General features: G+C 41.1%; 1 protein-coding gene across 3 annotated transcripts in view; it reads left to right on the top strand.

Annotated features, from left to right (window-relative positions):
• The window catches only part of prmt3 (protein arginine methyltransferase 3), a 255,955-nt gene that overhangs the window by 53,176 nt on the left and 176,719 nt on the right, over positions 1-26,060 (top strand). For all 3 annotated transcript variants that reach the window (XM_059976035.1, XM_059976033.1, XM_059976034.1), the window contains 2 exons: positions 17,861-17,982; positions 25,053-25,152. In XM_059976035.1, the coding sequence (XP_059832018.1) occupies positions 17,861-17,982; positions 25,053-25,152 (222 nt within the window). The remainder of the gene's footprint in view (positions 1-17,860; positions 17,983-25,052; positions 25,153-26,060) is intronic.

Below are 26,060 nucleotides of genomic sequence, written 5' to 3'. Positions count from 1 at the left end.
ATAAGACATTTTAGAATTCATAATCAGAAGCAGAATCAGGTTTAGTATCACCAGCATATGTCGTGAAATTTGTTAACTTAGCAGCAGCACCAGTGCATTGCAATACATGACAAGTATAGAAAAAAAATAATTATAGTAAGTATATATGTATATTAAATAATTAGATTAAAATAGTGCAAAAGGGAGGTGGGGGTCATGGGATTAATATCCATTTAGAAACCGAATGGCAGAAGGGAAGAAACTTCCTGAATTGCTGAGTGTGTGCCTCCAGGTTTTTGTACCTCCTTCCTAACAGTAGCAATGAGATGATGCTCCCTAGTAATGAACACCACCTTTCTAAGGCACCAGTTCTTGAAGATGTCTTGGATACTGCAAAGGCTGGTCCCCATGATGGAACTGACTAACTTTTTCACCCTTCTGTCGTTTCTTATGATCCGGTGCAGTAGTCCTCCCATACCAGGCAGTGGTGCCGCCTGTCAGAATGCTTGCCTGTAGAGGTTTTCACGTGTTCCAGGTGACAAAGCAAATCTCCCCAAACTTCTAATAAAATGTAGTCACCATCTTGCCTTTTTTATACCTGCATTGATAAGTTGGGACCAGGTCAAATCCTCAGAGGTGTTGCCACCCAGGAATTTGAAATTGCTCACACTCACTGCAGTTTCAAGCATTCAGGCTTGAAGTTACCAGAAATGGCTGGGAGTGAAAATGAAACAATTTCACTACTTCGACAAGTTAGTAACTATGAAAAATTTGAAGCTGTTAACAATCATCTTAAGAAATGAAGATTTGAAGGATGCCATCATTGAAAGCATTGTATAAAGCCAGTCCATTATCTGTACTAGATTGTCTGCGCTAATTTACAGTCAATCACAAGAAATGGCAGCCTGTTCGATGTCCGATGATGACAGTGAAATCTGTGTGGAAGAATTTTTAACGTGGAGAAGCTGTTGCACTGGGACAATTCTGTTCTCTTGACCTTGGAAGCCCGGGTTCAGTGATAGGAGTCAGTTGTCACAAACTTGGATCTTCTGTTTTTGCAGTGGATAACCGTAACATCTTCTGTGCCTCATCATGCCCTTCACTCTCCATGAAGCGTTGCAGAATCACCTTCTTGGTTATTGGATCTCACTGTTGATCTCGTCCAACTGGTCAGAGCTGACTTCACGTGCTAGGACAGGCACGTGCCGATTTCATCAGGGTACGAGGCCCACTGGCTACCCTCACCAGGTTTAGCCTCCCTTCAAAGCAGTATACCAAGGTTTGGCTGCTGTCACATGCAAATGGGTATTTGGAGCCACAGGTAAGAGCTGAGAGTCCGGTGGAGACCAAAGGTGAGTGATTTGCCCCAGGATGGACATGACAAGCCCCTTCACCAGAGGTGCAATGCCTCCCAGACAATATCCCATACGTGGCAGTGTACACCGGATGAATTTCTCTGTTGGTAACAATTAAGTTTAAAGTAAATTTATTATAAAAATACACATCATATACAACACTGAGATTAATTTTCTTGTGGGCATACTCAATAAATCCATAATTGAATAATAACCATAACAGAGTTGGTGAAAGACTGCTCCAACTTGAGCAAAAGTTAACAGACTGTGCAAATACAAAAAGAAAGGAAAATAATATAAGCAATAAATGTCAAGAACATGGGATAAAGAATCCTTGAAAGTGAGTCCATTGTTTGTGGGAACAGTGATGGTGCAACTTCAGACCCTGATGGCTGAGGAGTCATAACTGTTCCTGAACCTGGTGGTGTGTCTCATGGGGTTTCTGTATCTTCTTTCTCATTGCCGCAGTGAGAAGAGAGAATGATCTGGGTTGAGGGGGTCCCTGATGATGGATGCTGCTTTTCAGTGACAACGCTTTACGTTTATGTGCTCAGTGGTGGGGAGGGCTTCGCTCATGATGGACTGCGACGTATCCACTACTTTTTGTAGGATTTCCAATTCCAGTGCGTTGGTGTTTCCATACTAGATTGTGAATGCAGCCAGTCAACATACTCTGCACCACACATCTATAGAAGTGTGTCAGAGTTTCAGATGTCGGGCGGAATCTTCGCAAAGTCCTAAGGAAGCAAAGGTGCTGCTGTGCCTTCTTTGTAATTGCACTTCCGTGCTTGGCCCTAAATAGTTCCTCCAAAATTATAAATAAGTGGAATTTAAAGTTGCTGACCCTCTCCACCTCTGATCTTCTGATGAGGACTGGCTCATGGACCTCTGGTTTCCTCCTCCTGGAGTCAATAATCAGCTTCTTAGTCTTGCTGGTTTTGTGTGAGAATTTGTTGTTGCGGCACCACTCAGTCAGATTTTCAGTCTCCCTGCTACGTGCTGATTTATCACCACCTTTGTTTTTTATTAGGAACAAATACACAGTTTTATAGTACTGTGGTAGCATCGGTACTGTTCTAATTTGTTCTGTATTTCACTTAAATATGTAACTTGTTACTCTGTTTAATGATAGATGCCTTTTTTAATACATTTTTAATACATTTCCAGGAAACTTTGGCAAATTGGGGCAACTGCTTAATTGGACCAAAATGTACTGATCCTAATGTGTCCCAGTTAACCAGAACCCACTATATTTTGTCTCACAGACAAAATGTCCTTTAAAGCTGGAATAAATTCTCAATAGTTTTCCTTATTTTTCAAGAAATTTGAGGGATGAAGGGTAGTAAGTATGTCTTGGCTGTGTCAGTAGCAAAAAATAATTTGTTCTTGGAATATTGGAAGGTCTCCATTTATTGGCCATTGCAGGTTTTACTGTTTAATGTGAAGCACAGTTTATCGTCTCTATTGAATAAGGTGCCATGCTGATTTATTATTTGTTTGGAAAAATTCTTGCCATCGAAATAGCTTTCTGTATAGAATGAACAGTATAGGTTCTGAATGGGGAACAAATAAAACTGTGCATGCTATGATTGGAAACTTAAATGGAAGAACTTGGCCAAGCAAATAGCCTTGGTGGAAAAAGAGACGACTTGATGCTTAAGGTTAGTGACCCTTGCCCAAACTGGGTGGGGGGGGGGGAAGAGGTTGAAGCTTTACAGTTTTCAAAGCAGAGCTGGGAAAGAGAGTAAGAAATAGATAAAAGACTATTTGGAAATTAGTTAAGGGAGGTCAGATGATAAGGAGCATGAGGAATTTTTTTTATCAGTACAAGTATTTGGTAACTACCAACCCCAATGCCCATCTAAGCTAGTTCTATTTGCCTACATTTGGCCAATATCCCTCTAAAGCAGGGTTTCTCAATTTTTTTTAATGCCACGGACTCCTGCCATTAACCGAGAGGTCCACAGACCGGCATTACGACACCCTGCTCTAAACCCTTCCTATCAATGTAACTGTCCAGATGTCTTTGAAATATTGTTAATATACCTGCCTCAGCCACTTCCTCTGACAGCTCACCCCATATATAACTATCCACTGAGTGAAAAATATTGCCTCTCAAGTTCTTACTAAATCTCTCCTCTTTCATCTTAAACCTATACCCTCTTGTTCTTGATTCCTTGACCCTGGGAGAAAAAGACCAGGTGCATTTATCCTACCTATACCCCTCATGATTTCATACATATCTAAGTTTCTGCTACGCTCCAACAAATAAAGTCCCAGCCTCCCCAACCTCTCCCTATAACTCAGTGACTTGAGTCCTGGCAAAATCCTCATGAGGCACCCAACAGTCTGATGAAGGAACTCAGCATCTGTTGGAGGAAAGGAATTGTTGATGTTTTGAGGCAAAATCCTGTAACAGGACCACGAGTGCCTCTAAGTTCAAAGTTTAAAGTTAATTTATTAACCCAATACACATACGTCACCCTGAGATTTACTTTCTTACAGGCATTTACCGGAAAACAAAGAAATACAGTAAAAATAATGAGAAGCTATACATACCAGAGTCTGTCAAAGAACCGATGTGCAAGAGACACATTATGCAAATAATAACAATAATAGTAATAATCTTCAGAAAGCCACAATACTAAACACCACTAGAATAGTCCATAAGTTCCTAGCAATTGACAAATGAGCATGCTCGGCTATGCCCATACCTCAAGTTTTACCAGCTTGAGCTGAGAAAAAGAAAATCATCCGGATATAATAATACAGGATAAACAGCCAAAAACTACTTATTTAATTGACATAGAGGTTCTAAACACACAGAGCTTACAGAAATCAATAAGAGAAAAACACCAGAAATGTGCTGAATTAAAAGAAGAAATTGAAAGACTATAGAACATGAACAAGGTGTACATTGTCCCGATAGTAATATCTACAACTGGTGTCATCCCTAAGGCACTACCCAATAGCATTAAACAATTAGGGCTACTTAGTAATATATATGTAAATCTACAGAAAGCCACGATAGTGAACATCACTAAAATAGTCTGAAAGTTCCTCACAATTGAGAAATGAATGTGCTTGGCTGTTCCTGTACCTCAGGTTTTACCAGCTTGAGGTGAAAAAAATTACTGAGAACATGATCTGTAGAGTCCTTGAAAGTGAGTCTATAGTTGTGGAGTCAGTTCAGCATTGAGGTGAGTGAAGTTACCCAAATTGGTTCAGGAATCTGATATTTGAAGGAGAATAACTGTCTCTGAAACTGGTGGTGTGGGATCTGAGGCTCCTGTAGCTCATGCCCAATGGTAGGAGTGTGTAGAGAACATAGGAATCCTTTTGGCAGTGCTTCTTGTAAATGTGCTCAATGATAGGGAGGTCTTTGCCTGTGATGGACTGGACTGTATCCACCGCTCTCTGTAGACTGTTCCATTCTCGGTATTGGTGTTTCCATAGCAGGCTTTTTAATGCCACAAGTCAGGATGCACCACTCTGCACTGTGCAAGTATAGATGTTTCTCAAAGTTTTAGATGGAATGCTGAATCTACACAAACTTCTAAAGAAGTAGAGGTGGTTTTGTGCCTACTTGTGATGGCACTATGTGTTGGTGCCATGAAAGATCCTCTAAAACCTTCTCCACCTCCAGTCCCCTGATGAGGACTGGCTAATGGACCTCTTGTAGTCAATAATTCGCTCTTGATTTTTATTGAATTTGAGTAAGAGGAAGGCTTGATGCAGGTTTTTGATCCAAAATGTCAAAAATTTGAGTTCCTCCAGCAACTCATTTGTTGCTCCAGATTCCAGTATCTGCAGTCTCTTCTCACAGCATCCTCATTTTTCTTTCCCGCACTCTCTCCAGCTTAATTGTGTCTTTTCTTATAGCATGGCATGTTTTCTACTTGAAGAGATTAAAATTCTTGAAGATCTTATTGATGTTGGAAAAAGTACTATGTACAAGTTAATTGAACCAGAAGATCAAACATGTAAAAATCTGCAGATGCAGAAATCCAATGCAACACACACAAAGTGCTGGAGGGACTCAAAAGATCAGGCAGTATCTATGGAAATGAACAAACAGTCGACATTTTGGGCTGAAATTTTTCTTCAGGACTGAGAAAGGAGGGGGGGAGGTGCCTGAATAAAAAAAGTAGGGTGAAAGGAAAGAGGCTAGCTGGAAGGTGATAGGTGAAGCCAGGTCGGTGGGAAAGGCTGGAGAAGAAAGAATCCGGTAAGAAAGGAGAGTGGACAATAGCAGAGGGGGGTGGGGGGGGGAGGAGGGGACACACGGGTAAGTAATAGGCAGATGAGAAGAAGTGGAATATCAGAGTGGGAAATGGGGGGTGGGATTTGTTCACTGGAAGGAGAAATCGATATTTATACCATCAGGTTGGAGGGTACCCAGACAAAATATAAGGTGTTGCTCCTCTTCCCTGAGTGTTTTCATCTTGGTATAAGAGGAGACCATGGATTGACATGCCTGAATGGGAATGGGACTTGGAAATAAAATGCTTGGCCACTGGGAAGTCCCGCTTGTGGTGGATGGTGCTGAGGTGCGCGATGAAGCAGTCCCCAAATTTACAACAGGTCTCACCAATGTACAGGAGGCTGCATTGGGAGCATCAGACACAATAGATGACCCCAGCGGATTTGTAGCCAAATGTTGCCTCACCTGGAAGGTCTGTTTGGGGCCCTGAATGCAGACGACGGAGGAAGTGTATGGGCAGGTGTAGCATTTAGGTCGCCTGCAGGGTTAAGTGCCTGAGGGAGATTAGTGTGGATGGATGAATGATTCTTGGAATCCCCGTGAAAAGCAAACGACTGGGAGGCAAAGATATGTTTAGTGGTTGGAAGAGCAAACACCTTTATGCCATATTATACTAGCTTTAACACGCCTGAGAACTAATGCCAGATGCGAGGATAGTTACATCGTCAGATGTGTGTCATCATTCTTTGTTGAATAGAATCTTCTCTTTCTGCAGTTCCATTGTCATGTTGAGATAATCTGAAGCTCCTAGACTTTGTCTCCTTGAGTTTCTGTTTCCTTCTCTCTCTGTTTGCACTTAAGATGAAAATAGACTGTTGTATCAAATATGCCTCTGTTGGTTTCCTCTCCTCTTACTGTCCTACACTTCAGCCCAAAACCAACAGTAGTGAATGTCCTGGATCTAGACAGTTGTTTGAATGAGGCCCAATGTTTGTTCCTTTGATCTACTGCTGACAGTGCTGCTCAGCCCAGTGTTATTGAACATCCTCACGCAGTCTTTGCCTATTTCCTGTTGTTCTCCTCATTTCCCTGTTTAATAATGCCTTTATTTGACTCCATCCATTGGATCTGCCATCCAAAATGAAGGCATCTTTTTTCTTCCTTTTTTGCACATATAGTACTGTGCAAAAGTCTTTGATGGAACTGGTCTACCGATTATGCCATAGCACAGCATACACACTGTCCTCACTCGCCTGAAGAACGATGCATATGTTAGAATGCTGTTCCTGGACTACAGTTAAGCATTTGACGCCGTAATTCCCTCCAGACTTGACAAGAAGCTCAGAGACCTCGGCCTGCACCCCGCCTTGTCCAGCTGGATCCTAGACTTCCTATTGGATCACCCAGGTGGTAAGAATGGGCTCCCTCACCTCTGCCCCTCTCATACTCAACACAAGTGCCCCCTCCCCCCCCCCAAGGGTTGTGTTCTGAGCCCCCTTCTCTACTCCCTTCACACTCACTTCTGTACTGCCACACACAGCTCCAATCTACTGATCAAATTTGCCAGTGACATGACTTTGATCGGCCTTATTTCTAGTGGTGATGAGACAGCCTACAGAGGAGAGGGTGACACCCTGACACAGTGGTGCCAGGATAACAACCTCTCTCTCAATGTCCAAAAAACAAAAGAGCTGATTATAGATTACAGGAGGAATGGAGACAGGCTCACCCCGATCAACATCAATGGGACTGCAGTTGAGAGCGTGAGTAGTTTCAAGTTCCTCAGTATACACAACACTGAAGATCTCACCTGGACTGTACACACCGGCTTTGAGGAAAACAAAGCACAAGAGTGTCTCTTCTACCTCAGGTGACAGAAGAAGTTTGGCATGGGCCCCAAATCCTCAAGACCCTCTACAGGGGTACTACTGAGAACATACTGACTGTATCACCGCCTGGTATGGGAACTGCACCAACATTGATCGCTAGGCACGGCAGAGAGTGGTACGGACAGCCCAGGACATCTGTGGATGTGAACTTCTCTCCATTGAGGACATTTATCGAAGCAGGTGCAGGAAGACCGCCTGGAAGATCATCGGGGACACCACGCACCTCAACCATAAACCGTTCCAGCTGCTTCCGTCTGGCAAATGGTACCAGAGCATTAAAGCCAGGACCAACAGGCTATGGGACAGCTTCTTTCTACAAGCCATTAGACTTTTAAATTCACATGTTTGTACATTGTGACGGGGTTATAACGCAAAGATTTTTACTCCCTCTCGTTGAAGGATGGATGTAAGGTTTAAGTAAATTCTAAAGTTCTGTAAAGTGAAGGTACTTTCAAAAATAATGAAATAAAAAGTTACTAAATGTCAAAAGAATTATTATAACGAGCAGTAGCTGTAAAAGAAAAACGAAATCAAATTAATATTTGATGTGACTATCCTTTGCCTTTTAACCTGCAGTAGTTATCTTAGGTACCCTGTTTTGTAAGGAAATCGGCTGATAGGCTGTTCCAAGCATCTTGGAAAACTTGCCACAGTTCTTCTGTAGACTATGATTGTCGTGCTTGCTCCATCTCTACAGGTAAACCCAGACAACCTTGATGATTTTGAGATTATGGCTCTGGGATCTCCAAGTTGGTTTATTTTCAGCTGTGGTACATACCATCTGAAGCCATATTAAAAAAAATCCAGACTGCCTAAGACTTTTGCACGGTTCTTTATTATCATCGTTCAATTAACCAGCACTCTCTCCACTCCTTGTTCAGTTCCTTTTCTGTCAGTATTTACTCTTTATTTTCAGTGTAGTTCCTCTTGTTTGACTCATTATTATCCCGAATCTGTAGATTTATCGCTGGCTATGCTCTGGTTACAGCTAATTTCTTCCCCATTCACACTGAGTGAACTTTGAGGAAATTAATTTTGTGCTTAGTTCAAGTTTATTGACATAAGCATGCACACACAGTGTACAAATGCTATGTAGAAATTAGCTTTTGCACCAGCGACATATTATTTTATAAAAATGACAAACTTAAGTTAATGTAAACTTAAATTGACTTAAATTATGCATGACTTGCACAACTAAATGAATGTAACAGTACTAGAGCAAGTTGACTTGCTAATCTGTTACTATTTTCTTTGGGATAGAGCAAGCACTTGAGCTACAGGAAATTTAGGAACAGTGGATAACTCAACTGTGCGGCAACTGGGTACTGCTGCAGCAAAACGACTGATTTCATGACATTTGCAAATTATATTGAATTTGATTCTGATTCATTCACCTCAACACTAAACTGATTCCAAAACCTATGGATTCACTTTCAAGGACTTTACAAATGATGTTCTCAGACTTATTTATTTACTGATTTATTCATTATTATTTTTTTATATTTGCACTGTTGGTTGGTTGTCAGTCTTTGTGTGCAGATTTTCATTGATTCTGTTGTGTTTCTTTGTTTTACTGTGAATGCATGGCTGCAAGAAAATAAATCTTGGAGTATTTGGTGTCATATACATACTTTGATAATAAATTTACTTTCAGCTTTGAACTTTGATATGATATTATGTAATTGCAGAGCCACTCTTTTTGTTGCTCTAAAGTTTAGTATAATTGCTGATTTTCTATAGTTGTCTGTACTATTTTCTGACCATCTAGCCTCTTCACCAGCTTTAACACCTTCAGTTGCCTGACGATACTCTGTCCTCCTCCTCCCACCACGTGTCCTCACTAAGTTAATGTATGAGACACCAACAATTTATTTTTTCCTGCTTTGTGACAATGTTAGCTTCAAACCCTTCAAAGTATCCATCTCTCTTTTCCATCACACCTTAGTGAGTGTGGTCTTAATAAGATCATGAGACATAGGAGCCGAACTAGACATTTAGCCTGTCGAGTTTGCTTTGCTATTTGATCATGGCTAATTTATTCACTCTCAACACCATTCTCCCCAAAACCTTTGACCTCCCTACTAATCAGAACCTGTATAACCTCTGCTTTCAATATGCCCAATGACTTGGCCTCCACAGCCATTTGTGGCAATTGAATTCTGCAGATTCACCACCCTTCGGCTAAAGAAATTTATCAGTTTATCTGCTTTTAAGCAATGCCCTTCTATTCTGAGATGTGCCCTCTGGTCATAGGCTCTCCCACCATTGGAAACATCCTACCCATGTCCACTCGCATTGATTGCTTTTGTAATGACACTAGAAAGACTTGAGATACTGGAAACCTGGTGCAACACACAAAATGCTGGAGGATCTCAACAGCTGTGGAGGGAAATGCTTTGTTGACGTTTTGGGTCAAGACCCTCCGATCAGGATTATTTTTGTGGTTTTAAGCTGCCTGTCGAATTCAAATCTTGGTTGATTTCAGCTGTAGTTCAGAATGACAGAAAACACATCACTCCAAATTCTCCTATCCTCTTTCTGACCGATCTTTCTGAAGACCAGGTTTTCCTTAGACCTTCCATCGTATTTGATCCTGAATTGAACATTAAACTGCATAGTTCTGATGGGCCATGCACTATTTCAAGGATGTTCATTATATCAGCTTTGGAGATTGCTGTGATATATATTTGCTTTGTATTTTATTGGTATTGAGATGATTATTTAAATGCAATTATATATTGAAAAAGACTGGCAAATGGAGCCTGAGGTCCAAAGCATTTCCAGTTCAATGGTGAATTTGTCTTATTTTTAGAACTTGTTCTTCCAAAGCGTACTTGAAAACTGCATTCTTATCTGCTGCATTGGAATGAGCTGAATCAATTTTGCATTGACAGCATTTCCCATGAAGAAGCCGTGGATGAATGGAGCTTCTGATAAAAGTCTGTTTGTTACAGTTCAATGCAGTCATCGAAAGCGTGATTGCACATTATTAGCTTTATCAATGGTCCCCTTTTCAGTGTCGTCAGAAATCTCAAAGAATCTTTAACTGCAAGATCAGAAATTTATAGTAATACTTCATATTGCTCTGCTAATACTAATCAAATCCTCCAGGTTGACATCATTTGAGTGATTCAGTTCTTGAATTTATTATAATTTAAATTCAGTGCCTCTGTCCCATTGTACCAATTATATAAAGAAAATATACAAATATAAACTATAGATGTACTGACTTTGCATCTTGCTGTGATAGAAATGATTTTGTGCTCTACATATTCAATCCTTTTAAAGCCTTGTTTTACACAAGGTTATGCATTTTGGTGTGGGGGAGGGGTTTACAATAGAATTGCTGACTACCATAAGAAAGGCTTTATTGTTTGAATAGGAAAAGATATCACGACTCCTGTTAATTTATTGCAACTGCAGTTCATTAGTGAGCAGTGTTTAATGATCAAATACTGAATTGTTAAATTACATCACGTAAAGACATAATTTCAAATTTCATTTTGAAGGTCATGAAGAAAAAAATACACTTGTTCTATAAAATATTCAGTTGATTTAATGAATAAAACCAATTTAAATTTTCTTTTGCTATGTACGTTGCAGACTGCACCATAAGGTTTTGATTTCTAGCCCCCATGGATAGAAATTTGCAGAGGTTAGCCAATTTTTGGGTAGAGAAATAAAATTTATTCTGGGTTCCTTAGGAAAAATTCTGACAAAATGAAATGATATATTTTAGACTCTAAGACATAGGAGCAGATTGAATCTGCGCCACCATTCCACTATGGCTGATATAATTTTCCCTCTCAATCCCATTCTCCTGCCCTCGCTCCAACTTTTGACACCCTTACTAATCAAGAATCTATCAAACTCCTCTTTAAATATACCCAATGACTTGGCCTCCATTGTGGCAATGAATTCTGCAGATTCACCACCCTCTGGCTAAAGAAATTCCTCCTCATCTCTGTTCTGAATGGACACCCTTCAATTTTGAGGTTGTGTCCTCTGTTTGCAGAAAGATTTAAGAAAAGGTAATTTTCGCAAGAAATGTCAGCTGATATTTTAATCTGATGTCAAAGAGAAAAAAAATGCATATTATAATATGTTTTTAAATCTTTTTTTATTCATTCATGAGATAGGGTATTGCCAACAGCGATGTTTTTGAAGTGGGTGGTTGGCAGGTGGGCACAAATCTACATGGGTCCATTTGTGACTTCAGACTGTCAGTAAATTCGGTAAGGAGAACAGATTTGCTCTGCTGGGGGTGTGTTAAAGAGCCTTCAGGTTTTCCACCAGAGGATCAAAAATATCCAGGTGCAGAAATCATGGGCAGTGGCAGCTCATCGCACCACCTTGAGGGCAGTTCAGGATGGCAGTAAACGCTGACCTGGCAATAATGGCCACATCATGTAAAAGAAAATAAACATAAAATGCACTTTTACAATGAGAGTACAGAGGTAGGTGTGTGTTGTGTGAGTATGTCATGTCACAGGTTGCCTTCTCACAAGAATGCTGATGATTCTCAGTAGGAGATTTCCTGCATGCTTTATGGTGCTGGGAATGGGGATTGTTTGGCAGTATCATGATGTCTGTCTCATAAATTTGTCTGGAGCCTATCCAACGAGAAATCTGGTCTCTGCCAAACAAAAACAGCATGAAGCAGCAGTGTGTCACCAAGGAACAGCTTGATGTTCTCATTGAGCAGAATGATGCCACTTAGAAGTAGATCAGAACTCTGGATTGAAGATTGGCTGTCACAGAGAAAACAGCACTAGGTTCAGGGACAGTTATTATGCTTCATAACCTCACTCACCCCAACACTGAATTGATCCCACAACCTACAGACTCATTTTCAACTCATGTCCTCGACATTTATTACTTATTTTATTTATTATTATTTTGCTTTGTTTTTCTTTTATATTGTATTTGCACAATTTGTTGTCTTTTGCACATAAGTTTTTGGTCTGTCTTTGTTGTCTGCAGTTTTTCGTTGATCCTATTGTGTTTATTTGGATTTACTGTGAATGCCCACAAGGAAATGAATCTCAGGGTGACATATGGTGACATATATGTACTTTGCTAATAAATTTACTTCGAACTTTGATAACAGAGGTGGAATAAATGGATTTATTCAAGCTGCAAGGATGTAGGCAGTGAAGTATCCAAGGAGGACACACACAAAATTCTTGAGGAACTCGACAAGTCAGACAACATTTATTGAAGCAAATAAACAGTTGATTTTTAGGCTGAGACCCTTCATCACGACTGGAAGTGTGGGGGCAGAAACCAGAATAAGAAGGTGGCGGGAGGAAAAGGAGTACAAATTGGCAGGTGATAGGTGAGAGAGCAGGTGAGGTGGAAGGTGGTTGGGTAGGATGATGAAGTAAGAAGCTGGAAGGGGATAGGTGGAAGAGGGAAAGGGCTGAAGAAGAGGGAATCTAATAGGAGAGGACAGTGGAGCATTGAAGAAAGTTAAGGAGGGAGGGGAACCTGATGTGGAGGGTCTTGGCCCAAAGCATCAAGTGTTTATTCCCCTCAGTAGATAATGCCTGACTTGCTGAGTTCCTCCAGCATTTACTGTCTGTTGCTCAAGATTTCTACCATCTGCAGAACCTCTTGTAAGCATTCCCAGTCCTAGGAATCAGTTTTTTTGGCTCTCAGATGTGTAGTGTTTAGATTAACGAGCTTGGGGAAGGAGTGAAATTTAAGGCTTCCAAGTTGTTGGTGATGAGAAATAGGTGGAAGGGCCTGTTCTGATTGAGTGAATGGAGGAAAAGTCTGGCAAGTGGGGTTTATTGTGGGGAAGTGTGAGGTCATGTACTTCGGTTAGAGAAGTCAAAGGCGGATTATTATCGAAATACAGTGAGTCGGCAACAGAGTGAATTTAGTGGGATCTAGCTGTTCTTTTGCAAGAATCACTAAATGTTGACAAGCTTGTCCACAAATAATTAGGAAGGTGAACAGCATGCCACCCTATGTTGCTAAAATTCAAGTTCAAAGTAGATTTTCAAAATGTGTGAATGTCACCATAGACAACCTTGGGGCTCACCTTCTTGCGTGAATTCACAGTAGAGTAAAGGGATACCATAGGGTCAATGAAAAGTAAACACAGAGACTGACTAACAACCAATCTGCCAAAGACGACAAACGGCGTAAATCAAGTCAAGTCAAGTTGCTTTTTATTGTCATTTCGACCATAACTGCTGGTATAGTACACAGTAGATAAAATAAACAACTAATGAATGAATGATTTAATACAAAAAGCATGAGTTGTAGAGTCCTTGAAAGTGAGCCTGTAGTTGCAGGATCAGTTAAGAGCTGAGGTGAGTGAAGAGATTCATGCTGGTTCTGGAGCCTGATAGTTGAAGGGTAACAACCGTTCCTTAACCTGGTGGCATTGGACTGAAGGTTCCTTTACCTCCTTGTGTTGGCAGCAGTGAGAAGAGAACATGCCCTTGATGGTAGGAATCATTGTTGATGAGTGCTGCTTTCTTCTGGCAGTGCTCCTTGTTGATGTGCTCAATGGTAAGGAATTTAAGAAGTCAAAATGAGCTGGAGTTTAACAACATGGACTTTTATTATGGCTGTACAGGGTGTTGGTGAGGCCACACTTAGATTACTGTCCACAGTTTTAGTCCCTTTAAGTAAAAAAGATAGAGTAACATTGGAGACTGTTCAGGTGATTTTTACCAGGCTAATCCCTGCAATGAGATGGCTGCTGTATAAAGAGGGTATCAGTTTAGGTTTGTATTGCTTGGAATTTAGAAGGAGAGTTATCTTATTGAAATATAGACGACCCTCAGGGAGCTTGACAGGATATGTGTCGGGATGTTTCCACCAGTGGGGCAACCTGGTAGTGTAGCAGTTAGTGCAATGCTTTACAACATGAGCTGTAAGATTGGGGTTCGAATCCTGTTGCTGCCTGTCAAGAATTTGTGCATTTCCCTGTGATTGTGTGGGTTTCTGCTTGGTGCTCCAGCTTACATCCCATCTTCCAAAGATGTACAGGTTAGGATCAGTAAGTAACTTACGTGCATGCTGCACTGCCACCAAAACCATGGTGACACTTTTGGGCTGCCCAGCACAGGTTTTGCTGATTTGATTTGACACAAACCATGCATTTCACTATATGTTTCTATATACGCATAAAGCTAGTCATTAGAGTCACACAAAAAAGAAACGTAGCAGCAAAATAATAGACCAAACATTTAAAACTGAGTTGCATAGAATGTCTTCTGGAGGGTCATGAATCCCTGGACTTCTCTTCCCCTGATGCAGTTGAATAAATCATTAGATATACAGTGGATTGTGGTTAATTGGGAAGCACCAGGACCAGTACATTTTGGCCCAATTAAGCAGCTAACTCAGTTTGCTGAAGTTTCATGTAAAAAGGTATAAAAAAAAAGACAAGCTACCATTAACTGAGTAATATATTATGTATTTAAATGAGAAACAACTTGTACCACTGGACTTGGACTTCCAAGGTTGAGAGAGTGGAACTGTCCCAATGCAAAGGCTTTTCAACTTTAAAAAATTCTCCTGCACATTGTCATTGTCAGAAACGACAAACAACCAGTATGCTGCTGTGTTCTTTTGATTGACTGTAAATGAACAAAATTAGTGCAGACGCCTAATGCTGATAATGCATCCAATGCTTTCTATGATTGCATTCTCCAAATCTTCATTTTCTTTGTAATAATCAATGCTATTTTTGATACCTTCAAATTCTTAACAATTCCCAATTTGTTGAAGTAGTGAAATCATTTCATTTTCACTCCTGGCCATTTCTGGCATCTCCAAGCCTGAATCTTCTTGCTGCTTGAGACCGCAGCGAGAAAAACAATTCTAAATTGTCTTACTGCTTATTTCTTGTCAACTATCAGTGACAAAAATCACTGGTTTTTGAACACAAACACACATGGCTGGTGCTTTTTAAAAACTGTTTGCTCTAACATGGAGCAGTGCCTTATATTCATGTAACTGATGGCTAGTTAGAAACAGCGTCCTGCAAATTAATTAGTTTAATGCCCCATTTAAACAAAGAAAATCCCAGCTATTTTCTTGATTAGTTTTTATTTTTTAGTATTGTCCCTAATAAGTGGCTGCCCCAAAAGGCCGATGGATCAGTTAACCAGCATCCACTGTATTTAAGGTACAGATAGAAAAAATATTTGTAAGTTCAAAAAATTGGGAGTTATGATAAACATGCAAGATAGTTTAAGTTTTAAGTTTAATTAAGGCATATGAATACTGCCAAACGAAGCAGCATTCCTCTAGAGCCAAGGTGCAAAATACACAGCATAAAGCACATATAATTATGATAGCAACCTACATATGGATATATATAACCCAAGTGCCTGTAGATTGGTGGTGCGTAGGATGTTTTCCTGGAACCATGTTTCTGCAAGAACAAGCGTGCAGGAGTTTTTCATCACGCGCTGGTGCAGATGCAGATGAACGCAATCCAGCTTGTCTTCCACTGAGCAGAGCATCACTGGTATTAGCAGCCAGACCCCAACCCAGCTGTGCCACATTGCGTCTGCCGTCTCCTCCTCTGGATCGTGACCCTGCAGCACGATCTTGCAATCGCACCAAAAATGTCCAAGACAATGATCTGCACCATTTGTCGGATCGCGCACTGACATTGTGACCTGTGATGGGGTAGAACTGCAGTATTTGATATTCTTACTATCCAGCAGTATCTTGAGATTTGAAAAGAAAGACTTCATAGACGAACGATTACACCTTTGGTTGGACCCAGAAAGGCTGCTGTGACTGGAAAGATGAAAGAAATTTGAAAATCAGCCATTATATAAAGAGTGGTGTGGCTTGAGTGGCCAAGTAGCCAACTCCTGCCCCTGTTTTCTTCAGCTCTCAGTAGACTCGTGAGCAGCTTTAGGACAGCATCTGACCTCTTGTTCTGCTGTTGAGCTTGACAGGTGTAGAGTTGACTCAGGATGCCAAATTCTGAAGACTGGAATTCCAGATTGCGTACCTGAGGAACAGTGGTTGCCTCTGCTTTATGGGAGGGGTGTCACAATGATTCCTCTCACTGAGTGGAGTCATCGCCTTGTGTAGAACAAGCCTGTGACAAGCAGCACATTGAGAAACGGGACGAAAATCTATGCCAGCTGCCTGGAATGGTTCAGTAGCCAGGGCATTGAGAATCATTGTTACCTTGACCTCCAGAGAGAAAGAGCTATATCAGCAACAGAGTGGTGAGATATACAGTGTAATCACTGGTTTAAAAAAAAATTTAGTTATCAAAATATTTTGCCTGCACCACCCATTTGCACCCATGTGTCCAATTAATCTGCTAACCCGTCCATCTTTGGACTGTGGGAGGAAACCAGATCACCTGAATGAAATCCACATGGTCATGAGGGGAACGTACAAACCCCTTACAGCGAATGGTGGAATTGAACCGGGATCGCTGGCTCTGTAAGTGTTATGCTACCGTGCTGCCCTAAACTCTTTAGAGACTTTGGAAGCATGAATATGGTTCGTTGCTTGTCAGCAAATTCAGAGAGTGGTTTCTGTTGAGATTCATAAGGAGCGAGCCATCGGCAGATGGGCATATATGCCTTTTGTCCTAAAATGTCCTAAACCTCTTAAGGAGCCTGCATGCCTTTCCTACGACCTCCAGCAATGGAGTGTTGTCTACAGAGTTATTAGTGAGGCAATCATTGATTGAATAACCCAGCAGCTAAGTGTTGCAGTAAGCTGTCCCTTGTGATTTTAGCATGTAGTGTGGACTTGACAAAATTTGCTGAATGTCCGGTTAAATTGTGAATGAAGCTAGAAAGTAACTTGCTATTCTGGAACTCCTGAACTTTTTCCACCGGGGTTGACGTGGGGCAGTTTTAACTTCATTAGCATAATTTATACAATTAATAAATGGATATAATTTATGTAATTGGCGCAAGGCAGCAAGGACTTATCCCATTAAGTACACATTTTATGCTGAGATTTCCGCCGCTGCCTGTAAGGAGTTTGTACCTTCTCCCTGTGAACGCATGGGTTTCCTCCCGCAGTCCAAAGACGTACCGGTTGGTAGGTTAATTGGTCATTGTAAATTGTCCTGTGATTAGGCTAGGATTAAATCAGGGGTTGCTGGGCTTGAAGGGGCACAGGGACAATTCCGCTCTGTATCTTAGTAAATTAAAAAAAAACCAGATGCACCAATGCGGAATGCAGCTGAAGGCACTGGGTCCAATTTAATAATTGTTATAAGTTCTCATGTAAAAAGTTGTAATATGATTCACCCCCATATCTGTTCAATTTTTGAAATTGTAGCATTGAAAGACAAAGTGCTATGCAATCCAATTATTTTCTAAGTATCCTATTTTAGGCTGTAGATACTGTTTCTTTAATTATGGCTACTAATTCCTTATTTTTCATTTGCACCATGATTTTTTAAATGTAAATTCCAGGTAATCTTGGATGTTGGATGTGGGACTGGAATCCTCTCCATGTTTGCAGCCAGAGCTGGGGCCAAGCATGTAATTGGAGTTGACCAGTCTGAGATCATTTACCAGGCCATGGATATTGTGAGGTAAGATTAATTTAACACTCTGGCTTCTTTTGAGCTTCCACAGGCTGCTTTCGCTTCAGCCATTGTTCTTAAAAATTGCCGTTTTAATGAGATGGTTCCTTTTTTGCTTTAGAAGTCGGGTAGAAGACAGATTGGGGATGCTGGGTGAAAGAGATAACAGAAAAGAACTGAGATAAGGATCATGCACAGGAAATAAATCTTAACAGCTTGAGTAATTATTGTTTCCCGCCTAACGCTAGCTGTCATGATAATAGCATATTCAGTAAGATGGATAAGCTGCATATTGGGGCAGAGGATCATTAAATTTAAGAAGATGCTTTGCTGATTGACTTTCAGTATTTGGAGCTGAAGCTCCACAGTAAACAGGACTGGGAGCGAGTTGCAACACAGAACTCTGTGCTAGTGTGTGGGCTTATTCATCATTATTTTTGCCAAAAGGATTTGTTGCTTAATTAATAAGCCCGCTGACTAATTACGTTTCATTGACTAAGAATAAAGACTTCCAGTTTAAAACAATTCTGGGTTAAGATGAGCATCGTATAGCAGTCAAATACAAATCCAGATTTGGCCTTGGTTTTTGTGAGACTAATGTGCGATCTACTGCAGTATTTGATTTCTGGTTTCAGATGCCTCTGGCATGATAATAGGGTGTGTCCTGGCATCCAAAGCAGCAGGAGTGTAGCTTTTGACTTAATGCATCAAATGGCCTCCTCCTGCGCTGTTTTATTTGTGAATACTGTTACAAGCATTTAGGGCTGTGTTGTAAATGAAGCCATGTATCTCAAGCCTTGGATTGTTATGTTTTGGACATCATTAGGCATTCGCTCATTAGTTACAAGTGGTTCATCATTTTGTGCAATAATTCTGGCACTGTCTGTTTCTCCTGTTCTATATTTCAGTGCAGACAGCTGTCTATCAGACATTTGCATTGATGCTCCCTACTTGCAGTAGCTCAGTCATTCCTTCTCTGTGTTGGATTCTTGCCTGATCTTTACAACATTGATTCACAGCTTGCACACCACCCAGGCCTCGGAAGTTCTGCTGTGATATTAAACACCAGCAGTTGCATGTGGTTTAAATCACGTAAAAACATACTTTCTCCTATTTCTGTCAGATTTCAATAAAATTTAAAGGTTTAACGCTATGGTGGAGGGATGATAATAGCTTTTGATTTATTTCAGTTCCATTGTCCATGCAAGTGGAGAATGGGGACGAGGAGAACTAGAAGTGATTCTGATAAAGATATACAATAGGGAGTTTGAATTCAGACGCCACAGCACACAAGCTGGGACATGGCAAAGAGATTATAAAGATTAGCTTTATTTGTCACATTAAAGCATTGAAACATATGGTGAAATGCACTGTTCGTACCAACAACAAACATATTCCAAGGATTGTGCTGTGGGGTGCCCACAAGAGATGACGTGTTTCTGGTGCCAATATAGCATGCCCATAACTTACTAACCCGTATAAACCTGAATGTCTTTAGAATGTGAAGGGAAATGGAAGTGCCCGGAGGAAATCAATGTGATAGAGCAATGGGGTAATAGAAAACTACAGAACAGAAACAGGCCCTTTGGCCTGTCAAGTCCATGCTGAACCATTTAAACTGCCTAGTCCCATTGGCCTGCACCCAGACGAAAGTGCTCCATACATCTCCCATCTGGTATTTTCCGATCCAAACTTAAATGTTGAAATCAAGCTTGCACGCACCACTTGTGCTGGAAGTTCGTTCCACATTTTCACCACTCTCTGAGTGAAAAAGTTATCCGTCATGTTCCCCTTCAACATTTCAGCTTGCTTCCTTATTCCATGACCTCTAGTTGTGGTCATGGAACCCAACCTCGGTGGAAAAAGCATGCTTGCACTTACCCTGTCTATAACCCTCATAATCTTGTATACCTTTATCCGATCTCCCCTCATACTTTAACAAGTGAATAAAGTTCAAACCTATTCAACCTTCCCTTATAACCCAGGTACTCCAGTCCCAGCAACATCCTTGTAGATTTTCTTTGTGCTCTTTCAATCTTTCCTGTAAGTAGGTGGCCAAAACTGCACACAGTATTCCAAATTGGACCTCACCAACTCACTGGAATTTAGAAGATTGGGGGGGGGGATCTTATTGAAACGTATAAAATTCTAAAGGGATTGGACAGGCTAGATGCAGGAAAATTGTTTCCGATGTTGGGGAAGTCCAGAACGAGGGGTCACAGTTTAAGGATAAAGGGGAAGCCTTTTAGTACCGAGATGAGGAAAAACTTCTTCACACAGAGAGTGGTGAATCTGTGGAATTCTCTGCCACAGGAAACAGTTGAGGCCGGTTCATTGGCTATATTTAAGCGGGAGTTAGCTATGGCCCTTGTGGCTAAAGGGATCAGGGGGTATGGAGAGAAGGCAGGTACAGGGTTCTGAGTTGGATGATCAGCCATGATCATACTGGCAGTGTAGGGTCGAAGGGCCGAATGGCCTACTCCTGCACCTATTTTCTATGTTTTTATGTTTCTGTGTTATATGACTTCAACATAACATCTCATCTCCTGTACTCAGTACTTTGAATTATGAAGGCCAATGTGCCAAAAGCTTTCTCGACAACCCTATCTACCTGTGACACCACTTTCAATGAATTCTGGACCTGTATTCCCAAATCCCTTTGTTCTGCCACACCCTTTAGTGTCTGACCACTCAAGGGTATGTAAGATCAAAGTGCAGGAACTCACACTTGTCTGCATTAAATTCCATCTACCATTTTTCACTCCATTTTTCCAGCTGGTCCAGATCCTACTGCAAGACATTGTAGTCTTCCTCGCTGTCCACTACACTCATCTGATCTTTGAACTGGATGAGCAAATTTTCATTCACAAATTTGCCGATTCAGTTCATCACATTATCATCTAGATCATTGATAAATCTTTTACGTGGTGATGTGCTGGGGCAATGGCATCAACGTGCGTGATGCCAACAGGCTGAATAAACTGCAAAGAAAGGCTGTTTCTGTTAATAGGAGTCAAACTGGACACACTGAAGGCTGTGGTAGAGCAAAGAACCATATGGAAAATCCTGGCATTTCTGGACAATGTTTCTCTCCCTCTAAGTGCCACCTTGGCTGAACAGAGGAGTGCTTTTAGTAATAGAATAAAACAAATGTGCTGCTTCAAAAAGCGCTATATGAGGTATTCTTACCCTCAGTCATTAGACTCTATAATAAGTTAACCTATAGCTGGAGAAGTGATGATCCCCTCCTGTTAGACTGTTTGAGGTTATTTATTTTTTATTCTCTCTTATTTCTCTTCTAGTATTTGTATATCTATGCATTTGTAATGCTACTGCGACACTGTAATTTCCTTTGGGATCGATGAAGTTAGATTGATACTTTGGATCAGTCTATCTGTTGCTGCCCTTACAGTGCTTGAGACCAGAGTTCATTTCCACTACTGTCTGTGAAGAGTTTATACATTCATCCTGTGCCTGCGTGGGCTTCCTCTGGGTGCTCTGGTTTCCTCCCAATTTCAAAAGTTTGGATGCTACTTAGTCACATGGGTATAACTGGGCGGGGAAAACTCACTGGGCCGGAGAGGCCTGTTAATATGCTATATCTGCTGTTACTATACTATACTATATCTCTAAATAAATGAATAAGTCATATTTGTATTTTATGTCTGGATACTTACAGGCAAAATGAATTTTTTTTTTCCCACAGTGGTGTCTCATCATCAGGCATATTTTAATCCTGTTCTTTTTTTACTCCTTTGACTTCTACTTTTTCTTGCACCTTCTGAAAGTCATCTTTGTCTGTCACAGTCTCTCTTCTTCTTCCATTTCCAGCAGTTTAGATGCATCCAGGCGTATCACTGCCCTCCGCAGGATGTATAATTACTTACAGAGTTTCAAGAAACTCAAATTCTTGAGTATACACTAGTCGCACGTAGAAACAGAATAATAAACTTTTCAATCAGCTGGTGGTTCTCTTGGTGGCCAAACAAAGATTTAACAGAGAAACAAAATACACTTAAGTCAGACAGCCTCTTGAACAACATGCTTCTCTCAATTTTGTATCGATTACAACTCAGCAAAACGTGCTGAACTGTCTCTGGACTACCACAGTCACATAATCCAGTAGGATGTCTTTCTATTATCTTTAAGTAATAGTTTAGCCTCAAATGCTCCGACCTAAGGCTTGTTAATTTCACAATATCTCTACGACTTAAAGAGTAACAGTCTTGAGACCTTTTTAACTAGTGGGTGACTAGAAAAGAAATGCCTTCCCTTTAATTCATTTTTCCAATCCTCCTGCCATTGCTTCTCTAGACCTTTTTTTATCTTACTTCTCAATTCTGCTCTGCTTAAGTGTCTTCTAATTCCTACTTGCAGTCTCTCACTCTTCTTTTTCTCTATTTTTTTGTCAGCTCACCTCTAACCAGAGCCAAATGTAGGCTTGGTGGCCAGTGTATGCGTAATTTTTGGAAGGCAGGCCAATGCGTCTGGGTGAGAGCTATGTGCTCTAGGCTGGAGCAATGATTCAGAGTGGGGAGCCTTTGTAATTGAAGAGTTGATTAGATAAGATTCAATGGGTACAAATTCATTCTCTATTTTATGGAATGTGGCAAACTGCACATTGAACTCCAGCTGTCGTTCCTTGATTTCTGAGGAATATCTATTAATGGACTGTAAGTTCAGGATTATATCGCTTCGGCTTGGAAATCCAATTGGATCAGTAAAGCAGTTTAGTCAGAATAAAATGGATAAAATCCCCAATCAAGAGAAGCTGTGAACTCAGGTAACTCCCTCATGAGCACTAGCCTCCCCAACATCCAGGACATCTTCAAGGAGTGATGCCTCAAAAAGGTGGCATTCATTATTAAGGACCCCTATCACCCAGGCCATGCTCTCTTCTCATTGCTACCATCAGGCAGGAGGTACAGAAGCCTGAAGACATATACTCAACAATTCAGGAACAACTTCTTCCCTCTGCCATCCGATTTCTGAAAGAAAATTGAATGGTTGGGCATTACCTCACTACTCTTTTTTCTGGTTTTGCACCACTTGTTCAATTTAACTATATATATATATATAAATAAGCAACAACAACAAATTTCATGACATATTCCAGTGATTAAACCGATTCTGATCCTGAATTTGATGGATTTGATGGTCTTGGAGAGAAGTAGCACGGAGAACTTCCAAAGTATCTGATGGCCAATTACAATGTAATCTCTAATTATTTGGTTAGCCCCCAGTTTCATGTCAGTGTGGGTGAGACTTGAAATATGAGTGATCTGCGGGATTACACAAAGACATATGTGAGGCTTCCTAAACTGTTTGGACTTCACTTGCCCCACCATTGAACTATTCCCATAACCTGTGGACTCACTTTCAAGGACTTCATCTCACCTTCTTGATATTTATTGCTTATTTATTATTAATATTTCTCTTTTTTGTATTGGTACTTTTTTTTGTCTTTTGCACATTGTTGCTTGTTCATCCTGTTGAGTGCGGTCTTTTCATTGATTCCATTATGGTTCTTGGATTTACTGAGTATGCCCACAAAAAAAAACAAATCTCAGTGTTGTATATGGTGACATATACTGTATGTACTTTGATAATATATTTGCTTTGAACTTTGAACTTACACACTCATAATACACACCAGCTAATTTAAGCTTGCTTTGCCAGGAAGATCATGTATCTGAATCAGAATCTGGTTTATTATCACTGGCGTATGTTGTGAAATTTGTTGCTTTGCAGCAGCAGTACAGTTGTTGTTTGTCCTTCGGAGTCGAAGACGATCACGACTTCTGTCAGGTGGAGGGTTTGTGACTGTGGGTCTGGAGGTGATTGGTGAGGCCAATCCGGGCCCTGAAAGCTCGCCCACATGTGGGACACATGAGGGTAAGTGCTGCAGTGAAGGTGGAGGTAGCTCGAGCCTTGCACGCAGCGCATTTCCTCTGAGCCTCCGATTTCTACTGCATACGTTCCTTTAGTGGTCCTGCTCCACCAGGTTGGGCGGTCCAGAGCAAGCGATTCCCAGCTGCTGGGATTGATGTTGAGGTCTTTGAGGGACACTGAGGCAGTCTTTGAAATGTTTCTTCTGCCCTCCAACTGAGCGCTTGCCCTGGCTCAGCTCTCCATACAGCAGCTGTTTTGGTAGTCGACTGTGTCTGGGACTTCGTCCTGCCATCGTACGTGGAGAAGATTGTGGAGGCAGCTTAAATGGAAGTGGTTGAGCTGTTTAGCGTGTCTGCTGTAGACAGTCCAGGTCTCGCTGGCATAGAGGAGGGTGGTGAGAACCACTGCTCGGTAGACCGTCCTCAGAGACCTCCTATTCGCTGATGATTGCACCCTCAATGCCAGCACAGAGCAGAAGATGCAGCGAGAAATGGACTGCTTCTCACAAACCTGTGACAACTTTGGACTTACTATCAGTACCAAAAAGACCAAAGTTATGTACCAGCCCACACCCAGAAAGCCCTACATCACAGTAGAGGGTCAGAAGCTACTGGCAGTCGACAGCTTTACTTATCTGGGCAGTACTCGATCACGAGCGATGAACATAGATGCAGAGATCAGCAACAGAATTGCCAAAGCCAGTGCCGCCTTTGGGAGATTCCGTGAGAATATACGGGAGCGAAGAGGACCCAGCCTTACCACCAAGCTGAAGGTCTAGCAGTACAGTACGATGCTTAAAATATACTATATAAGAAATTATAATAAGAAATATAGTTAAAAATTAAATAAATAGTGCAAAAAAAGAGAGCAAAAATAGTGAGGTAATGTTCGTGGGTTCTTTGTCTGTTCAGAAATCTGATGGCTGCTCGTCCAAACTTTTGATGCTTGGGCTTTTTGAACTTCTTGTTGCTTTCAGCACACCATTTAAATGCAAGTTGTTAATTCCATCCCAGTTGAAAGCAATTTTTGAGAAAGTGGCTTAGAGCAGGCAACAATACAGTGCAATCGTTTGTCAGTTACAGGTAATTGGATTGCTGAATTCTGATATCGAGTAATATCATATAAAGGATGATATAACAAGAAGTTTGTTTTTTTTTCATACAACATCCTGCTATTTCTACTCCTAGGGAAAATGATCTGGATGGTGTTGTAACACTGATCAGAGGAAGGATTGAGGACATAGATCTTCCAGTTGATAAGGTGGACGTTATTGTTTCTGAGTGGATGGTAAGTTACTCTTTTTTAATTCCCATTCCCATTCCAACGTGTTGGTCCATGGCCTCCTCTACCGCCACAATGTGGTTGTGGGAGTAACATTATTCCATGTGGGTAGCCTCCAACCTGACAGCACAACTATCAACTTTTCTACCTTCTGGTAATTTCTCCCCCATCCCCTTTCTCTTTTTCCATTCCTCATTTTGGTTCCCCTCTTACCCCTTCTCCTCCTTACTTGCCTGTTACCGCCCTCTGGTGCCCTCTTCTTTCCCTTTCTCCCATTGGGCCACTCTGCTCTCCTTTCAGATTCCTCCTTCTTCAGCCCTTTTCCTTTTCCATTTATCGTTTTCCAGTTTCTTACTTAATACCCCACCCCCACCCAACTACCTTCACTGTCACCTGGATTTACCTATCAACTTCCAGCTTGGCCTCCTTCCCCTCCCCCTGCCGTTCCAGTCCCGATGAAGAGTCTCAGTCTGAAATACTGACTCTTTATTCCACTCCATAGATACTGCCAGACCTGCTGAGTTCCTTCAGCATTTTGTGGATTTCCAATATTTGCAGAACTTCTTGCATTTTTGTTCTTTTTAATTATTCCTAAACTCAGTTTATAAGTTACAAATTGTCCCTCCTTTCTTTGGTCTTTGTTGCATTTAACTGTTGATTTCTTTCTCCCTGTAAGTGCTAAATGCACAGCTCTCAACCAGCACTGCTTGTGACAGATCAATTAGACATTCACTCACTGTTGCGTGTGAGACTTGTATTACACTAGTGTGTGCTCATTTTGCTTGCAAATTCATGATTACAACACTTCATTAATACCTACAGTAGTTGGCACCAGAATGATTTGAAACATGTTGAGAGCAGGTGCTGTGCAAATAGCACTCTGCTTTCACTTTAAAGATGCCATTCATTACTGA

This window comes from Hypanus sabinus, chromosome 7 (assembly GCF_030144855.1).
Source record: "Hypanus sabinus isolate sHypSab1 chromosome 7, sHypSab1.hap1, whole genome shotgun sequence".
Classification (NCBI taxonomy): Eukaryota; Metazoa; Chordata; class Chondrichthyes; order Myliobatiformes; family Dasyatidae; genus Hypanus; species Hypanus sabinus.
Note: the sequence above shows the minus strand (reverse complement) of the source record. Positions and strands in the feature narration are given on the sequence as shown.